General features: G+C 44.8%; 1 protein-coding gene across 1 annotated transcript; it reads left to right on the forward strand.

The window, feature by feature from the left end:
- The first annotated feature begins 2877 nt into the window (after positions 1-2877).
- On the forward strand, positions 2878-14471 carry LOC135532202 (intestinal mucin-like protein). Its single transcript, XM_064959804.1, has 17 exons — positions 2878-3048; positions 3272-3520; positions 4189-4372; positions 4855-5068; positions 5524-5699; positions 6787-6856; positions 7031-7131; positions 7266-7297; positions 7567-7744; positions 8016-8120; positions 10664-10704; positions 11646-11768; positions 12117-12221; positions 12810-12938; positions 13376-13415; positions 13632-13755; positions 14063-14471. Exons 1-17 carry the CDS (start codon positions 2950-2952, stop codon positions 14271-14273), a joined length of 2181 nt encoding a protein of 726 aa, XP_064815876.1. The 5' UTR covers positions 2878-2949; the 3' UTR covers positions 14274-14471.
- The last annotated feature ends 2323 nt before the right edge of the window (positions 14472-16794 follow it).

Genomic DNA, 16794 nt, shown 5'->3' on the forward strand with positions numbered 1-16794 from the left:
CAACAACAACACTAACAACAACAACAACAGCACCTTCACCACCAACAACTACCACACCAAAACCACCAGCAGCAACCACACCAATACAACCAACTAGCGACAGCAATACCAACAACAACAACAACACCAATACCAACAACGACAACAACACCTACAACAACAACACCACCAACAACCACACCAGCAACACCAACAACAACAGCTCCAGTTCCACCAACAACAACCACACCAATACCTCCAACACCATCAACAACACCAATATCAACAACAACAACACCACCAACAACAACACCACCAACAACCACACCAATTCCACCAACAACAACAACACCAATACCACCGACACCATCAACAACACCAATACCAACAACAACAACAACACCAATACCACCAACAACAACCACACCAATACCACCGAAACAACCACACCAATACCACCACCAACAACAACAGCACCACCACCACCACCAACACCATCAACAACAACCACACCACACCAATACCACCAACGACAACAACACCAATACCACCAACACCATCAACAACACCAATACCAACAACAACACCAATACCACCAACAACAACACCAACAACAACCACACCAATACCACCAACAACAACCACCAATACCACCCGAAACAACCACACCAATACCAACAACAACAGCAATACCACCAACAACAACACCAACACCACCACCAACAACAACAACAACACCAATACCATCAACAACAACACCAACAACAACAACAGCAACAACAACCACGCAATACCACCACCAACAACACCACCAACACCATCAACAACACCAGCACCACCACCAACAACAACAACAACCACACCAATGCCAACACCAACAACACCACCACCAACAACAACACCAATACCAACACCACCACCAACAACAACCAATACCACAACCACCAACAACAACACCAACACCACCAGTCCACCAACAACAACAACCACACCAACACAAGCAGCAGCACCAGTACCACCAACAACAACACCAATACTACATCCACCAGCAACAACAACACCAGTACCACCAACACCAACAAACACACCAACAACAACACCAATACCACCAACACCATCAACAACACCAATACCAACAACAACAACAACACCAATACCACCAACAACAACACCAACAACAACCACACCAATACCACCAACAACAACCACACCAATACCACCCGAAACAACCACACCAATACCAACAACAACAACAGAAATACGACCAACAACAACACCAACACCACCAACAACAACAACAACAACACCAATACCATCAACAACAACACCAACAACAACAACACCAACAACAACACCAATACCACCAACAGCAACCACACCAATACCACCAACAACAACCACACCAATACCAACACCAACACCATCAACAACACCAACAACAACCACACCAATGCCAACACCAACAACACCAACACCACCAACAACAACCACACCAATACCACAACCACCCGACAACAACAACACCAGTACCACCAACAACAACAACCACACCAACAACAACACCAGTACCACCAACACCAACCACACCACCACCAACAACCAACACCAGTACCACCAACAACAACAACACCAATACCATACACCAACAAAAACAACAACACCATTACCACCACTACCACAGCAACACAACACCACCAACAACAACAACACCAACAACAACAACCACCATTACCACAGCAACCAACCTACCAACACCAACACCATCAACAACACCAACAACAACACACCACCAACACCAACAACACCAACACCACCAACAACAACCACACCAATACCACAACCACCCAACAACAACACCAGTACCACCAACAACAACAACCACACCAACAACAACACCAGTACCACCAACAACAACAACCACACCACCAACAACAACAACAAACCAGTACCACCAACAACAACAACACCAATACCACCACCAACAACAACAACACCATTACCACCAACAACTACCACAGCAACAACAACACCACCAACAACAACACCAATACCAACACCACCACCAACAACAACACACCAATACCACAACCACCAACAACAACAACACCCGTACCACCAACAACAACAACCACACCAAACAACACCACCAACTACAACATCAACCACACCACCACCACCACCAACAACAACACCACCAACAACCACACCACCACCAACAACAACACTACCACCAACAACTACCACACCATTACCACCAACAACAACCACACCTATACCACCAACTAAGCGGAAGCCATAACTCAACCACAACCCCAACGACAACAGAAGAATCAACCACAACCCCCAGGACAACTGAAAAACCAACCACAACCCCAACGACAACAGAAGAACCAACCACAACCCCAGCGACAACAGAAGAATCAACCACAACCCCCAGGACAACTGAAAACCAACCACAACCCCCAGGACAACTGAAAAACCAACCACAACCACCCCTGTCATAGACACCACAACCACTAAAGCTCCTACAACAACACCCAAACCACCAACTACAACAGAAGCCACAACTCCAATGACAACCACATCACCAACAACCCATGAATCGGTTGTCACTGGTCCTCCAATAACACCAGAACATCAAGTCAGTTCAATACCAACCACAACTGGGTCACCAACCCCTCCACCAATCACTTGTCCTGAGTGGGACAAGTGGTAAGTACCTCAATATAACCATCACATAATCAACTGGGCTCCCTTAACGTCGATAACACATAGCCAACATTTGATGTCAACGAGGTCGAAAAGTCCTTTCAGAGACTTATTAAATGATTCCTGTGTGAATTGTGAAAGCTCTCTGATGACGTGCAATTTTCTTTTTCTCTCTAAAATATCAGCAAAATGAAACTTTCTGGCTCTGCAACTGCACATTGGCCAGATGCATTGAAAACAACACCATTGAGATAATTCCGTATGAATGCCCAGTGCCTGAGCCAATCACATGTACCAATGGCAAGAAACCAGTGCTACAATGGGATGAGTTCTACTGCTGCCAACGATTCGTGTGTGACTGTGAGTTGTGAAAGCTTCTTCTTCTCCTCTGACCTGGTCAGGAAGGTAGATGGCCATGTCCAGTTTCTGTAACTATTAACATACACGTCCTTATCCCTAACATTTGGAATAATACTCAATATAAATACTCAATATAAATATTACTTCATACATTTAAAAAAAATCATTTGACAGAGGATCGTAATGTCTGTCTGCTTCATAACGGTGTTTATTTTCATGACAGGCGTCTGTGAGGGTTGGGGAGACCCCCATTTACATCACCTTCGACGGGCTCTTCTACAGTTTCCAAGGGAACTGTACCTATGTGCTGATGGAGGAGATGTTGCCGCGTCACCACTTCAAGATCTACATCGACAACGTCAACTGTGATCCCACCGAGGACGTGTCTTGTCCTCGATCCATCATCGTGTCCTACAGCTCAACAGTTATAACACTGAAGAATCACAACCTCATTGGAGCTGCTCAGTTGGAGGTAACTTAAGTGGATAAACTGGCTCAGAAATCAATATAAGCAATAGGCCATATATATGTTGAATGGCTGGATTTGGGGCCTAAAGGACTGAAAAATGATTTATGTGAAAATGAAAGACAATTCTCTTCCACTATTTCATTCTCTGAACTGAATTGTGCATTAGTTCTCAACATCCGTAGCTTTCATTGATACAACATATGAATTTGATGTTCTCCATCAACTTATTTCAACCTGTAATGTCATGATATTAGTAAGTATTGCGGTCACCTTGCCTTTCTTTAAGAGATCCTGAAGATTGATCTCTCTCTTCCATCCCTTTTTCCTATCCTTTTCTATCCCCCCCTTTCGTCCATCTCTCTTTCATCCCTCTCTCCCTGCCATCTGTCTTTCATCCCTCTCTCCCTGCCATCTGTCTTTCATCCCTCTCTCCCTGCCATCTGTCTTTCATCCCTCTCTCCCTGCCATCTGTCTTTCATCCCTCTCTCCCTGCCATCTCTTTCATCCCTCTCTCCCTGCCATCTGTCTTTCATCCTCTCTCCCTGCCATCTGTCTTTCATCCATCTCTCCCTGCCATCTGTCTTTCATCCCTCTCTCCCTGCCATCTGTCTTTCATCCCTCTCTCCCTGCCATCTGTCTTTCATCCCTCTCTCCTGCCATCTGTCTTTCAGGCTCTTATTGATGGAGTCTCCCTGAGACTACCCTTCACGCGACACGGTGTGAAGGTGATGAACTCTGGTATCAACATGGTCTTGGAGATAGCACACCTCCAGGTGGTAGTTACCTTTGGAGTCACTGGCTTCAGCGTCAACCTTCCTTGGCAACACTTTGGCAACAATACACAGGGTCATTGTGGTAAGGACTTAGTTTCATTCATTTGTTGTCCTTAAACTATGTATCTTGGGCATTTAAAAATAAGAGCTGAGAAATGATTGTGAATCACTGAACTTAAACAGAGAGCGGTCATTTGGTATTCTGAGCATGGTGTGAGAAGGCCTAATGGAGAAGTCTTTGAATTGATGGAAATCATTTATCCAAGGTTGGAGGTGAAAAACTAGCCTGGTCCCAGATCTGTTTGGGTTCTTTTTACCAAAACCCTATGTTTGTCAGATATCGAACCATAGGGTTTGGCAAGACAACACAAACTGATCAGGGACCAGGCTAGCAAACAATGGTTTGGGCTTTCCTGTCTGATGTCTGTGTCTGATATTTTTACTGTATGTGCTGTACTAATTGTGAGAGAGCTCCAACAAAGATGTCCAATGTATGTATTACTTTTAATAGCTGCAAATGGTAAAATAAATGACTTGAACCTGAACTGTATGCATCTCTTCCAGGAACATGTAGCAACAACCAGGCTGATGACTGCATGTTGCCTGGAGGTCAGCTGGTGGAGAACTGTGCTGTGATGGCAGACTACTGGCCAGCCAAGGACCTCTACCAGCCTGACTGCCATGTGCCACCTGGAATCCCCACCAACTCTCCTCTCCCTGAACCCACACAGAAGCCATGCAAGCCAGACTCCTCTGTCTGTGATCTTCTGAAGGACAGGTAAACCTCCCTAAAGGCACTGTGATCTCCTGAAGGACAGGTAAACCTCCCTAAAGGCACTGTGATCTCCTGAAGGGCAGGTAAACCTCCCTAAAGGCACTGTGATCTCCTGAAGGGCAGGTAAACCTCCCTAAAGGCACTGTGATCTCCTGAAGGGCAGGTCAACCTCCCTAAAGGCACTGTGATCTCCTGAAGGGCAGGTCAACCTCCCTAAAGGCACTGTGATCTCCTGAAGGGCAGGTCAACCTCCCTAAAGGCACTGTGATCTCCTGAAGGACAGGTAAACCTCCCTAAAGGCACTGTGATCTCCTGAAGGACAGGTCCACCTCCCTAAAGGCACTGTGATCTCCTGAAGGACAGGTCCATTGGTGTCTGACAGAAACCAAAATGAATCTTACAGTGTATTTGGAAGGTCTGTTTCTCATATTCTTTCTTCTCTGGTTTTCAATCCACAGCATTTTTGCAGCCTGTCATCCATTTGTCTCACCTGACAACTTCTACAAGGGCTGTGTCTATGACAGCTGCCACGTGTCCAACCCAGCGGTGGAGTGCACCAGTCTGCAGACATACGCTGCTGCCTGTGCCCAGTTTGGAGTATGCATCTACTGGAGAAACCACACCGAGTTCTGTGGTAGGCTTACTGTACTCGTTGAAAACATCCAGACTCACCATGTTAAATAAGACTCACCTCATAAGGATAGATAAATATGTCCACCATTGAAGAGATATGAAGTACTGTGTAGAAGACCAGGATCAAGGAACTGTGTAGATGAGACCAGGAACAATACTATACTAACACAACTTAGTGTGTGTTGTAGATCAGACCAGGAACAATACTATACTAACACAATAGAGGAGGGGGTTTCTATTTATAAATATTAGATTAGTGCATTTTTGTATTTGAAGTGATAAATGATGGAGATAGTGGACATCCTTGTCTGGTTCCCCTTTGTAATGTGTAATATAGTATCGGGCTTCAGTCCTACAATCAACTGATTGTAAATAATTACTGTAGTCAGAACATTTTTCCATTGTGATAACACTTTTTACATCAGCAGATGTCACAAAGTGCTTGTACAGAAACCCAGCCTAAAACCCCAAACAGCAAGCAATACAGATGTAGAAGCACGGTGGCTTGGACAAACTAGGAAGAACCTGGGAAGAAACCAGAATCTGAGGGGTGGCCAGTCCTCTTCTGGCTGTGCTGGGTGGAGATTATAACAGTACATGGCAATTAAAGCCAGATCGTTCAGCAGCAGGTTCGGTAGAGAGAGAGAGAGGGAGAGAGAGAGAGAGAGAGAGAGAGAGAGAGAGAGGGAGAGAGAGAGAGAGAGAGAGAGGGAGTCACAACAGCAGGTCCGGGACAAGCACATCCATTGAACAGGACAGGGTTCCATAGCTGCAGTCACAACAGCAGAAATTGGATCAGCATTATGTCCAGGTTGACTGGGGACAGGCACAGCCAGGAGTCGTCAGGCCAGGTAGTCCTGAGGCATGGTCCTTGGACTCAGGTCCTCTGTGAAGGGAGAAAAGAGAGAAGAATTAGGGGTAGCATACTTAGGAATCACACAGGACACCAGAGATGACAGGAGAATTATGCCAGATAGGACAGTCTGAACCTAGCCCCCCGGCACGTAGACTATTGCAGTATATATACTGGAGACTGAGACAGGGGGTTTGGGTGTCACTATAGACTGAGTTGTATCTTTCTTCAACAGCCAGCGACTGTCCAGCTGACAAAGTCTACAAGCCCTGCGGTCCTGCAGAACAGCCAACCTGTGATGACAAGTAGGTTTCTAATTAGAGATTGGCTAGCGCAAAAACATCCTTGCTTTCATGTTTTATGTTAACTGAGGTAGACAACTGTCAAATAAGACAAAGAGAAAATACCTACCTACAGTTAAATATAGAGTTGCTGTACAGAGGAAATAGGAGTTGTCACTGTAATGTTGTGTTCTACAGTCCAGACGAGTCTAGGATGAACTTCACCACAGAAGGCTGCTTCTGTCCTGATGGGATGAAACTCTTCAACAAGGACTCAGGGATCTGTGTTGATAAGTGTGGTGAGTGTTCCCAGCTACTGCCATTGGTCCATTTCATGTTGACGACACAGAGAAGATGGTTAGGACTTAACCTTTCCAAGGATGTTTCAGGTCTATGAATGTTCTACTAAATGGTGGTGTTTGTGTTTCTGAAGGATGCATTGACCCCGAAGGAGTTCCGCGAGAGGTAAGTTAGGCCTTTTGGTTTTCATTCATCCTTATTTTATTTGACTAATTAATATGGACTGTTATCTAGTCCACTGGCTCTGTCATGGATGATGCCAGAGGTTTATATGAGGACCTACTTACAGCGTCCACACAGTATTATCCACATTGTCTGAATGCCAAATGGCCCCCTTATGCCCTATATTTAGCCCCTATGTCCTATTTAGTGCACTACACTTGACCAAACCCATTGATAGAACCACACTCCCTTCTTGTTGTATCTCATCACAGTTCAACGAGAGGTTTGAGTACAAGTGCCAGGATTGCGTTTGTTTGGAGTCCACCAAGACTGTGACCTGTAAACCCAAGGTCTGCTCCAAACCACCAGTAGAGATATGCACTGGACCAGGCTTTGTATATGTCAACCAAACCGATCCATCCGATCCATGCTGCTCCAACCTCGCCTGCCGTAAGGATCTCACAACACTTTTTCACCTTCCATATTATACTCAGATCTATTTCAACAGTATTGTGCCGACCTGAACCGTACTGTGCTGGCTTGGATATGTTCTTTTCACATGGTCCTTTCCAGCACGGGTCCAGGATCTAGGGTTGATGTGTAACCAGGCCAGTGCCGTACAGCTGGGCTCAGCTCAGTCGTGTTGAAAACACACACATAGTGAAGACATGAATCAGCTCATATTATCATGTCCATACTCTGCTATTGTTTCCCCTCCTAGGTTGTGACAGCAGCACTTGCCCAACTACCGACATGAACTGTCCTATTGGGTTCATGCCAGTGGTTTCAGTCCCTGAGGGGAAATGCTGTCCAGAGCACACATGTGGTATGGTCTCTTTACCTAGATCTATACTATCTACACTATCTACACTATCTACATGTGGTATGGTCTCTTTACCTAGATCTATACTATCTAGACTATCTACACTATCTACATGTGGTATGGTCTCTTTACCTAGATCTATACTATCTAGACTATCTACACTATCTACATGTGGTATGGTCTCTTTACCTAGATCTATACTATCTAGACTATCTACACTATCTACAGGTGGTATGGTCTCTTTACCTAGATCTATACTATCTAGACTATCTACACTATCTACATGTGGTATGGTCAAATCAAATCAAATCAAATTTATTTATATAGCCCTTCGTACATCAGCTGATATCTCAAAGTGCTGTACAGAAACCCAGCCTAAAACCCCAAACAGCAAGCAATGCAGGTGTAGAAGCACGGTGGCTAGGAAAAACTCCCTAGAAAAGCCAAAACCTAGGAAGAAACCTAGAGAGGAACCAGGCTATGTGGGGTGGCCAGTCCTCTTCTGGCTGTGCCGGGTAGAGATTATAACAGAACATGGCCAAGATGTTCAAATGTTCATAAATGACCAGCATGGTCGAATAATAATAAGGCAGAACAGTTGAAACTGGAGCAGCAGCACGGCCAGGTGGACTGGGGACAGCAAGGAGTCATCATGTCAAGTAGTCCTGGGGCATGGTCCTAGGGCTCAGGTCAGTTGAAACTGGAGCAGCAGCACGGCCAGGTGGACTGGGGACAGCAAGGAGTCATCATGTCAGGTAGTCCTGGGGCATGGTCCTAGGGCTCAGGTCCTCCGAGAGAGAGAAGGAGAGAATTAGAGAACGCACACTTAGATTCACACAGGACACCGAATTGGACAGGAGAAGTACTCCAGATATAACAAACTGACCCCAGCCCCCGACACATAAACTACTGCAGCATAAATACTGGAGGCTGAGACAGGAGGGGTCAGGAGACACTGTGGCCCCACCCGAGGACACCCCGGACAGGGCCAAACAGGAAGGATATAACCCCACCCACTTTGCCAAAGCACAGCCCCCACACCACTGGAGGGATATCTTCAACCACCAACTTACCATCCTGAGACAAAGCTGAGTATAGCCCGCAAAGATCTCCGCCACGGCACAACCCAAGGGGCGCCAACCCAGACAGGGTTGACCTGATGACCACATCAGTGAATCAACCCACTCAGGTGACGCACCCCCTCCAGGGACGGCATGAGAGAGCCCCAGCAAGCCAGTGACTCAGCCCCTGTAACAGGGTTAGAGGCAGAGAATCCCAGTGGAAAGAGGGGAACCGGCCAGGCAGAGACAGCAAGGGTGGTTCGTTGCTCCAGAGCCTTTCCGTTCACCTTCCCACTCCTGGGCCAGACTACACTCAATCATATGACCCACTGAAGAGATGAGTCTTCAGTAAAGACTTAAAGGTTGAGACCGAGTTTGCGTCTCTGACATGGGTAGGCAGACCGTTCCATAAAAATGGAGCTCTATAGGAGAAAGCCCTGCCTCCAGCTGTTTGCTTAGAAATTCTAGGGACAATTAGGAGGCCTGCGTCTTGTGACCGTAGCGTACGTGTAGGTATGTACGGCAGGACCAAATCAGAGAGATAGGTAGGAGCAAGCCCATGCAATGCTTTGTAGGTTAGCAGTAAAACCTTGAAATCAGCCCTTGCTTTGACAGGAAGCCAGTGTAGGGAGGCTAGCACTGGAGTAATATGATCAAATTTTTTGGTTCTAGTCAGGATTCTAGCAGCCGTATTTAGCACTAACTGAAGTTTATTTAGTGCTTTATCCGGGTAGCCGGAAAGTAGAGCATTGCAGTAGTCCAACCTAGAAGCGACAAAAGCATGGATTAATTTTTCTGCATCATTTTTGGACAGAAAGTTTCTGATTTTTGCAATGTTACGTAGATGGAAAAAAGCTGTCCTTGAAATGGTCTTGATATGTTCTTCAAAAGAGAGATCAGGGTCCAGAGTAACGCCGAGGTCCTTCACAGTTTTATTTGAGATGACTGTACAACCATTAAGATTAATTGTCAGATTCAACAGAAGATCTCTTTGTTTCTTGGGACCTAGAACAAGCATCTCTGTTTTATCCGAGTTTAAAAGTAGAAAGTTTGCTGCCATCCACTTCCTTATGTCTGAAGCACATGCTTCTAGCGAGGGCAATTTTGGGGCTTCACCATGTTTCATTGTTTCATTGTCTCTTTACCTAGATCTATACTATCTAGATAATCTACACTATCTACATGTGGTATGGTCTCTTTAACTAGATCTATACTATCTAGATTATCTACACTATCTACATGTGGTATGGTCTCTTTACCTAGATCTATACTATCTAGATTATCTACACTATCTACATGTGGTATGGTCTCTTTACCTAGATCTAGACTATCTACATGTGGTATGGTCTCTTTAACTATATCTATACTGTCTAGTATTCCTGTGTTTGTATTTCTGAGATAATACCAGTTCTTTTAGACAGTCCCATGGATTGGTTGTCTGTGTCTCTCTCTCAATTGGTTGTTTGTGTCTCTTGTCTCTTTCAGAGCCTAAAAGAGTTTGTCTTCACAAAGGCGTTGAATACCTGGTAATGACAAACTATTCTGCTCTCTCATCTGAAATGTTCATTACATAAATAAACACTGTTGGTTTTTACTTGTTTTAATATATTGCAGTATGTGTACAGTACGTCTCATACGCTATATGGGTTCATGTCAAATAGTGTCGGAGAGAGTGGGTCTCCTGGTTCCCTTGTGTCAGAGACAGTGGGTATCCTGGTTCCCCTATGTTAGAGACAGTGGGTATCCTAGTTCCCCTGTGTCAGAGACAGTGGGTATCCTGGTTCCCCTGTGTTAGAGACAGTGGGTATCCTGGTTCCCCTGTGTCAGAGAGAGTGGGTATCCTGGTTCCCCTGTGTTAGAGACAGTGGGTCTCCTGGTTCCCCTGTGTCAGAGACAGTGGGTATCCTGGTTCCCCTGTGTTAGAGACAGTGGGTATCCTGGTTCCCCTGTGTCAGAGACAGTGGGTCTCCTGGTTCCCCTGTGTCAGAGACAGTGGGTATCCTGGTTCCACTCTGTCAGAGACAGTGGGTATCCTGGTTCCCCTGTGTCGGAGACAGTGGGTATCCTGGTTCCCCTGTGTTAGAGACAGTGGGTATCCTGGTTCCACTCTGTCAGAGACAGTGGGTCTCCTGGTTCCCCTGTGTCAGAGACAGTGGGTATCCTGGTTCCCCTGTGTCAGAGACAGTGGGTATCCTGGTTCCCCTGTGTCAGAGACAGTGGGTATCCTGGTTCCCCTGTGTTAGAGACAGTGGGTATCCTGGTTCCCCTGTGTTAGAGACAGTGGGTATCCTGGTTCCCCTGTGGTAGAGACAGTGGGTATCCTGGTTCCCCTGTGTTAGAGACAGTGGGTATCCTGGTTCCCCTGTGTTAGAGACAGTGGGTATCCTGGTTCCCCTCTGTTAGAGACAGTGGGTATCCTGGTTCCCCTGAAGTAATGTGTAATGTAATGAGTTACTTGTTCTTCTAGCCCAATTCTAAAGTACCGGGATCAGAGTGCCAGGAGTGCACCTGCACCAACAAAGTGGACCCCAAGTCTGGCCATTACCAAATTGACTGTGGATTCATGCAATGTGACGAAGATTGTGAAAAGGTAACAACTGGTATAGCTGCCGTGTCTGCTCACATTTGAATTATTTACCAAAAGTTGAAATACCATTGAGTAGCTTAAATGTATTCAGTCAACAAGTTTTTATACTGGAGTCAGCTGGTTTCCTAGACCCAGATTCAGTAAGTAACTGCCCACAGATTAAGCCTCGTCCCTGCTTTTAAAATAATTCTCAATTGGTGGTGAGACATCTGTTCTTCAGTTCTTCTATTCTGTAGAGTTTACTGGGAAGGCAATCGGTTGTACTCACACTTTAATAACGTGTGTTATCGTCCTCATCATTCTGTTTTAGGTGTTGCAGCAGGTCACTCATGTGTTCCTCTTCTCCTGCAGGGATATGAGTACCAGGAGCCGGGCTACTCCTCAGATGACTGCTGTGGGAAATGTGTTCAGACCCACTGTGTCCTCCAGATCAATGGGACCAAGCAGTTGTTGAAGGTAGGTACCGTTTCTGTCCGTTTAACTGTCACAGATTAACTAAGAAGTAGTAAGTAAGTCTCTGATAAATGTCTATATTGATTGTGCGGCTGTGTGTGTGTGTGTGTGTGTGTGTGTGTGTGTGTGTGTGTGTGTGTGTGTGTGTGTGTGTGTGTGTGTGTGTGTGTGTGTGTGTGTGTGTGTGTGTGTGTGTGTGTGTGTGTGTGTGTGTGTGTGTGGAACAAGCTTCCCCATAATATGAGGACAGCAGGAGTGCCTGCCCATCTCCCGAAAACCACTGACACCCTACCTCTTTAAGAGCGTGTTAAATAAGTCCCAATCCGCCCCACCCCTACGAGTGTTGTATGTTGCTGTCTCACTTAGCGATCTTAAGACAAATGCACGAATGTAAAAACGTTTTGATAAGAGCGTCTGCCAAATGACAAACATTTAATGTCAATGTGTGTGTGTGTGTGTGTGTGTGTGTGTGTGTGTGTGTGTGTGTGTGTGTGTGTGTGTGTGTGTGTGTGTGTGTGTGTGTGTGTGTGTGTGTGTGTGTGTGTGTGTGTGTGTGTGTGTGTGTGTGTGTGTGTGTGTGTGTGTGTCCAGCATGGAGATACGTGGTCTGCTCCTGGTGACAAGTGTCAGCAGTACAGCTGCGTGAAAAACGGTGATAGTTATCTGACCCAGAGCTCCAACATCCATTGCCCACCCTTCCAGCAGGCCAACTGCCAGCCTGTGAGTACGGTACTCAACACAACAAGAACAGATAGGCCAGCCTGTGAGTACAGGACACAACGTAACAAGAACAGAAAGGCCAGCCTGTGAGTACATTTCTCAACATAACAAGAACAGAAAGGCCAGCCTGTGAGTACAGTACTCAACATTATAAGAACAGAAAGGCCAGCCTGTGAGTACAGTACTCAACATAACAATAACAGATAGGCCAGCCTGTGAGTACTGTACTCAACACAACAAGAACAGAAAGAACTGCTGACTGCATATGCTCTCGATTACCAACCTTATTGATAATGTTTCGATCCACAATCATTTTCATCAGATCCACAGTACAGTACACACAATATACCAGTTTTCATTTGACAGAAAAATTACTTCTCTCATCCTAATATGAAATGTATTATGTAAAGAAAACGTTGAAACTTTTTTCTCCACAGGGTTCAATTCAGACCGCTGCCAACGGCTGCTGTAGAATTTGTAAGTATGAAAGTGAAATAATCAAAGCTGTTAACAATTTTATATCAGGATTGGAATATGATCAGGTTCATGCATCATAAAACCACTGATATTCCTAATTGATAATGATTGACATGGAGAGCCACCTTGTAGTCAGTGAACTCAAACAGGTGCAGCTCTTTTTCATGGTCTTTCCAGACGGATCATGTATAACGGTGTGTCTCCCTCCAATACCAGGTGTGGAGAAGGACAAGGCCTGTAAGATAGGATCCATGAAGAGTTTCATCAACCACAAGAGCTGCCAGTCTGTTGAGGAGGTGGAGATGCCGTACTGTGAGGGATCCTGCAACACCTTCACCAAGTGAGTGTGGAAACAATGCTAATATCACAACCCAGTGGAGCTTCATCACAGCCATAACACCACGGGGAGGGTTTCAGTATCCAGTTTAAAAAGTCTAGTCATGGACTGAAAATCATTTTCAATTAATCTCCATTGAACATGCTTCTTAGTCCAGGACTCGGTTTAATCTGTGTCTGGGACACACACACACCCCCTAAATGTATTTGTGTTTTGTGAAACATGTCATTTGTTGAGGTGTCTTTGTCTCTTGGGGAGTAGATGATCTATGAATCTCTGTGAACACCTCTTTTTCACTCCCGTCCTCCAGGTACTCTGCCATGGCTGCGTCTCTGGACCACTCGTGTGCCTGTTGCCAGGAGTCCCGGTCCAGTAACCGCACGGTGGACCTACGGTGTCTGAATGGAGATGTGGTGCCCTACACCTACCTACACGTGGAGGAGTGTAGCTGCAGACACAGCGACTGCAACAGAGCCATTAGGGTGCCCGCCCGCAGGACACGCAGCAACACGCTGGTGTAAATGGGATCTGTACTAATACAGATGGGAATGGTCCAGCACCAATCCACTCGCTGCTTACTGAGGAACACCCTGCTACCCTGCTTCACATGGCTGTTATTTATCTAATCGCTTTGATTTATCTATAAAATGTAGATTAAATCATATTTAAAATGTAGAAACCTATGCTTACTTATCTTATTAAAATGCAACCTTCAAATACTTATGTCCGTTGTTTGTTTTCTTATAGAAGTGCATGCACCTTGTTTTAGAAAGCTTTGGTTTATTAAGCTGTGAAACCTCTGTAGCCTTCTTCACACTGGCAGTTTGAAGGATTCCTCCCCCCAAAACATGTTGCATATCAGATTAGAATCTGTATATTTTCCAACAGTTTGAACAGCCAAAAAGCACATGGAAGCAGATATTTCCAGCCACATTTCAAACCACTTTCGTAGGTCTTGTGTCTGAAAGTACAAATCTTGCTCAATTTGACCTCAGGTGGTTTTTAGACTGTTATTTGGCATTTTGCTTGCTAGCTTATTTGATGACAGTTTAACAAGAACGTTTGGTAGCTAACTAGCTTGTTAATTGTTAATGAGTGAATATGCTAGAAAGCTAAACAGCTACCTAGATAGCTGGTTGACTGCTGTGGCTAGCTAAACAGCTACCTAGCTAGCTAGTTGACTGCTGTGGCTAGCTAAACAACTACCTAGCTAGCTAGTTGACTGCTGTGGCTTGCTAAACAGCTACCTAGGTAGCTAGTTGACTGCTGTGGCTAGCTAAACAACTACCTAGTTACCTAGCTAGTTGACAGCTGTGGCCACGTAGCTAGCTAGTTGACTGCTGTGGCTACATAGCTAGCTAGTTGACTGCTGTGGCTATGTAGCTAGCTAGTTGACTGCTGTTGCTACGTAGCTAGCTAGTTGACTGCTGTGGCTAGCTAAACAGCTACCTAGCTAGCTAGTTGACTACTGTGGCTAGCAAAAGCCGACTTGTTTTGAAAGTTGGATATTCGTGTCCTTGAAGCTTTAAAGGTGTTCTTACACTATGATTCTGGACATTCAAAACAACTAGGAAATGTCCATGGCAGGCATTATTGTCACCTTAGCTTGCTACTTAACTTCTGAGTGATAGGAAGTATGAGCGCCACCACCAATCAGCCTACACCACTGCTCACACATTACTAAGACAACTAGCATAGCCATGTCAACAAATGACTGCTGTCTGAATACACACATTACTAAGACAACTAGCGTAGCCATGTCAACAAATGACTGCTGTCTGAATACACACGTAAAGGTGATTTGGTCACTTGTAACTGTTTGGACAGTCAGTATTCCAGAACAGATTTGAAAAACAAAACTGATCTGAGCGTTAAGGCCTGCAGTGTAAACAAGGCTTTAGAGCTTTGGTGAATGACAGTTAGAGAGTCATCCCTGACATTATAATACAGAAATATATATTTGTTGTTTTGTGTTTTATCATACTGTACTAAAGTAGTACTATGTTTACATGAGGTTAGGATTAACCCTGCAAACAAAAATTAACATCACGATATCAAATCAAATCAAATTTTATTGGTCACATACTCATGGTTAGCAAATGGTAGCCTAGTGGTTAGAGCGTTGAACTAGTAACTGAAAGGTTGCAAGTTCAAATCCCGAGCTGACAACGTACGAACAGGCATTGCCCTCATTGAAAATAAGAATTTGTTCTTTACTGACTTGCCTAGTTAAATAAAATGTTAATGCGAGTGTAGCGAAATGCTTGTGCCTCTAGATCCAACAATGCAGTAATAACCAACGAGTAATCTAACCTAACAATTCCACAACTACTACCTTATACACCAAAATCTAAAGGGGTGAATGAGAATATGTACATATAAGTATATGGATGAGCGATGGCTATGCAGTATAGGCAAGGTGCAATAGATGGTATAATATACATGTGATATGAGTAATGTAAAATATGTAAACATGTTATTTAGAGTGGCATTGTTTAAAGTGACTAGTGCTCCATTTATTAAAGTAGGAGCCTATCTCCTGTTTCTGTAGTGAGAGTCAGCTTGATGTACAGTACACCCCCTGGACAGGACACTAGTCTATCTCCTGTTTCTGCAGTGTGAGTCAGCTTGATGTACAGTACACCCCTAGACAGGACACTAGTCTATCTCCTGTTTCTGTAATGTTCCACTTTAGGGCTTACAGAATGTGGTTGTTTTAAAATTATTTCGTATAAGACTGGAATTGGATTGAATGGGGAGAACTCAATGGCAGTTCCATTTTTTGGAATTGACCCAAAACCTTGTTCCCACCTGGAAAGAGCTGTCCGGTAGACAAGATTAAATTGACACCAACCCTGTTTGTGTGTCTCCCGGATGCTAGGTACTCTGCATAGAAAAACACATTGATGTCAGGTGATGTCTACCAGTAACAGGAAGGTGGAGATGGGCAGTACCAGATTTACGTTGACAAGTTTGGCTGTCATGACACTGAGTGTGACAAGCAGAACCCCTTCAATGTGGTTGAATTAACAATCTTTTGAA

This window comes from Oncorhynchus masou, unplaced genomic scaffold, assembly GCF_036934945.1.
Source record: "Oncorhynchus masou masou isolate Uvic2021 unplaced genomic scaffold, UVic_Omas_1.1 unplaced_scaffold_1767, whole genome shotgun sequence".
NCBI lineage: Eukaryota > Metazoa > Chordata > Actinopteri > Salmoniformes > Salmonidae > Oncorhynchus > Oncorhynchus masou.

Excerpts from the sequence above, each read along its gene's own strand:
- LOC135532202 (XM_064959804.1), top strand. The coding sequence starts at position 2,950 with ATGAATGCCCAGTGCCTGAGCCAATCACATGTACCAATGGCAAGAAAC. Across the intron at positions 3,049-3,271 it reads CCAACGATTCGTGTGTGACT|GCGTCTGTGAGGGTTGGGGA; the intron begins GTGAGTTGTGAA and ends TTTTCATGACAG. Across the intron at positions 7,745-8,015 it reads CTGCTCCAACCTCGCCTGCC|GTTGTGACAGCAGCACTTGC; the intron begins GTAAGGATCTCA and ends TTCCCCTCCTAG.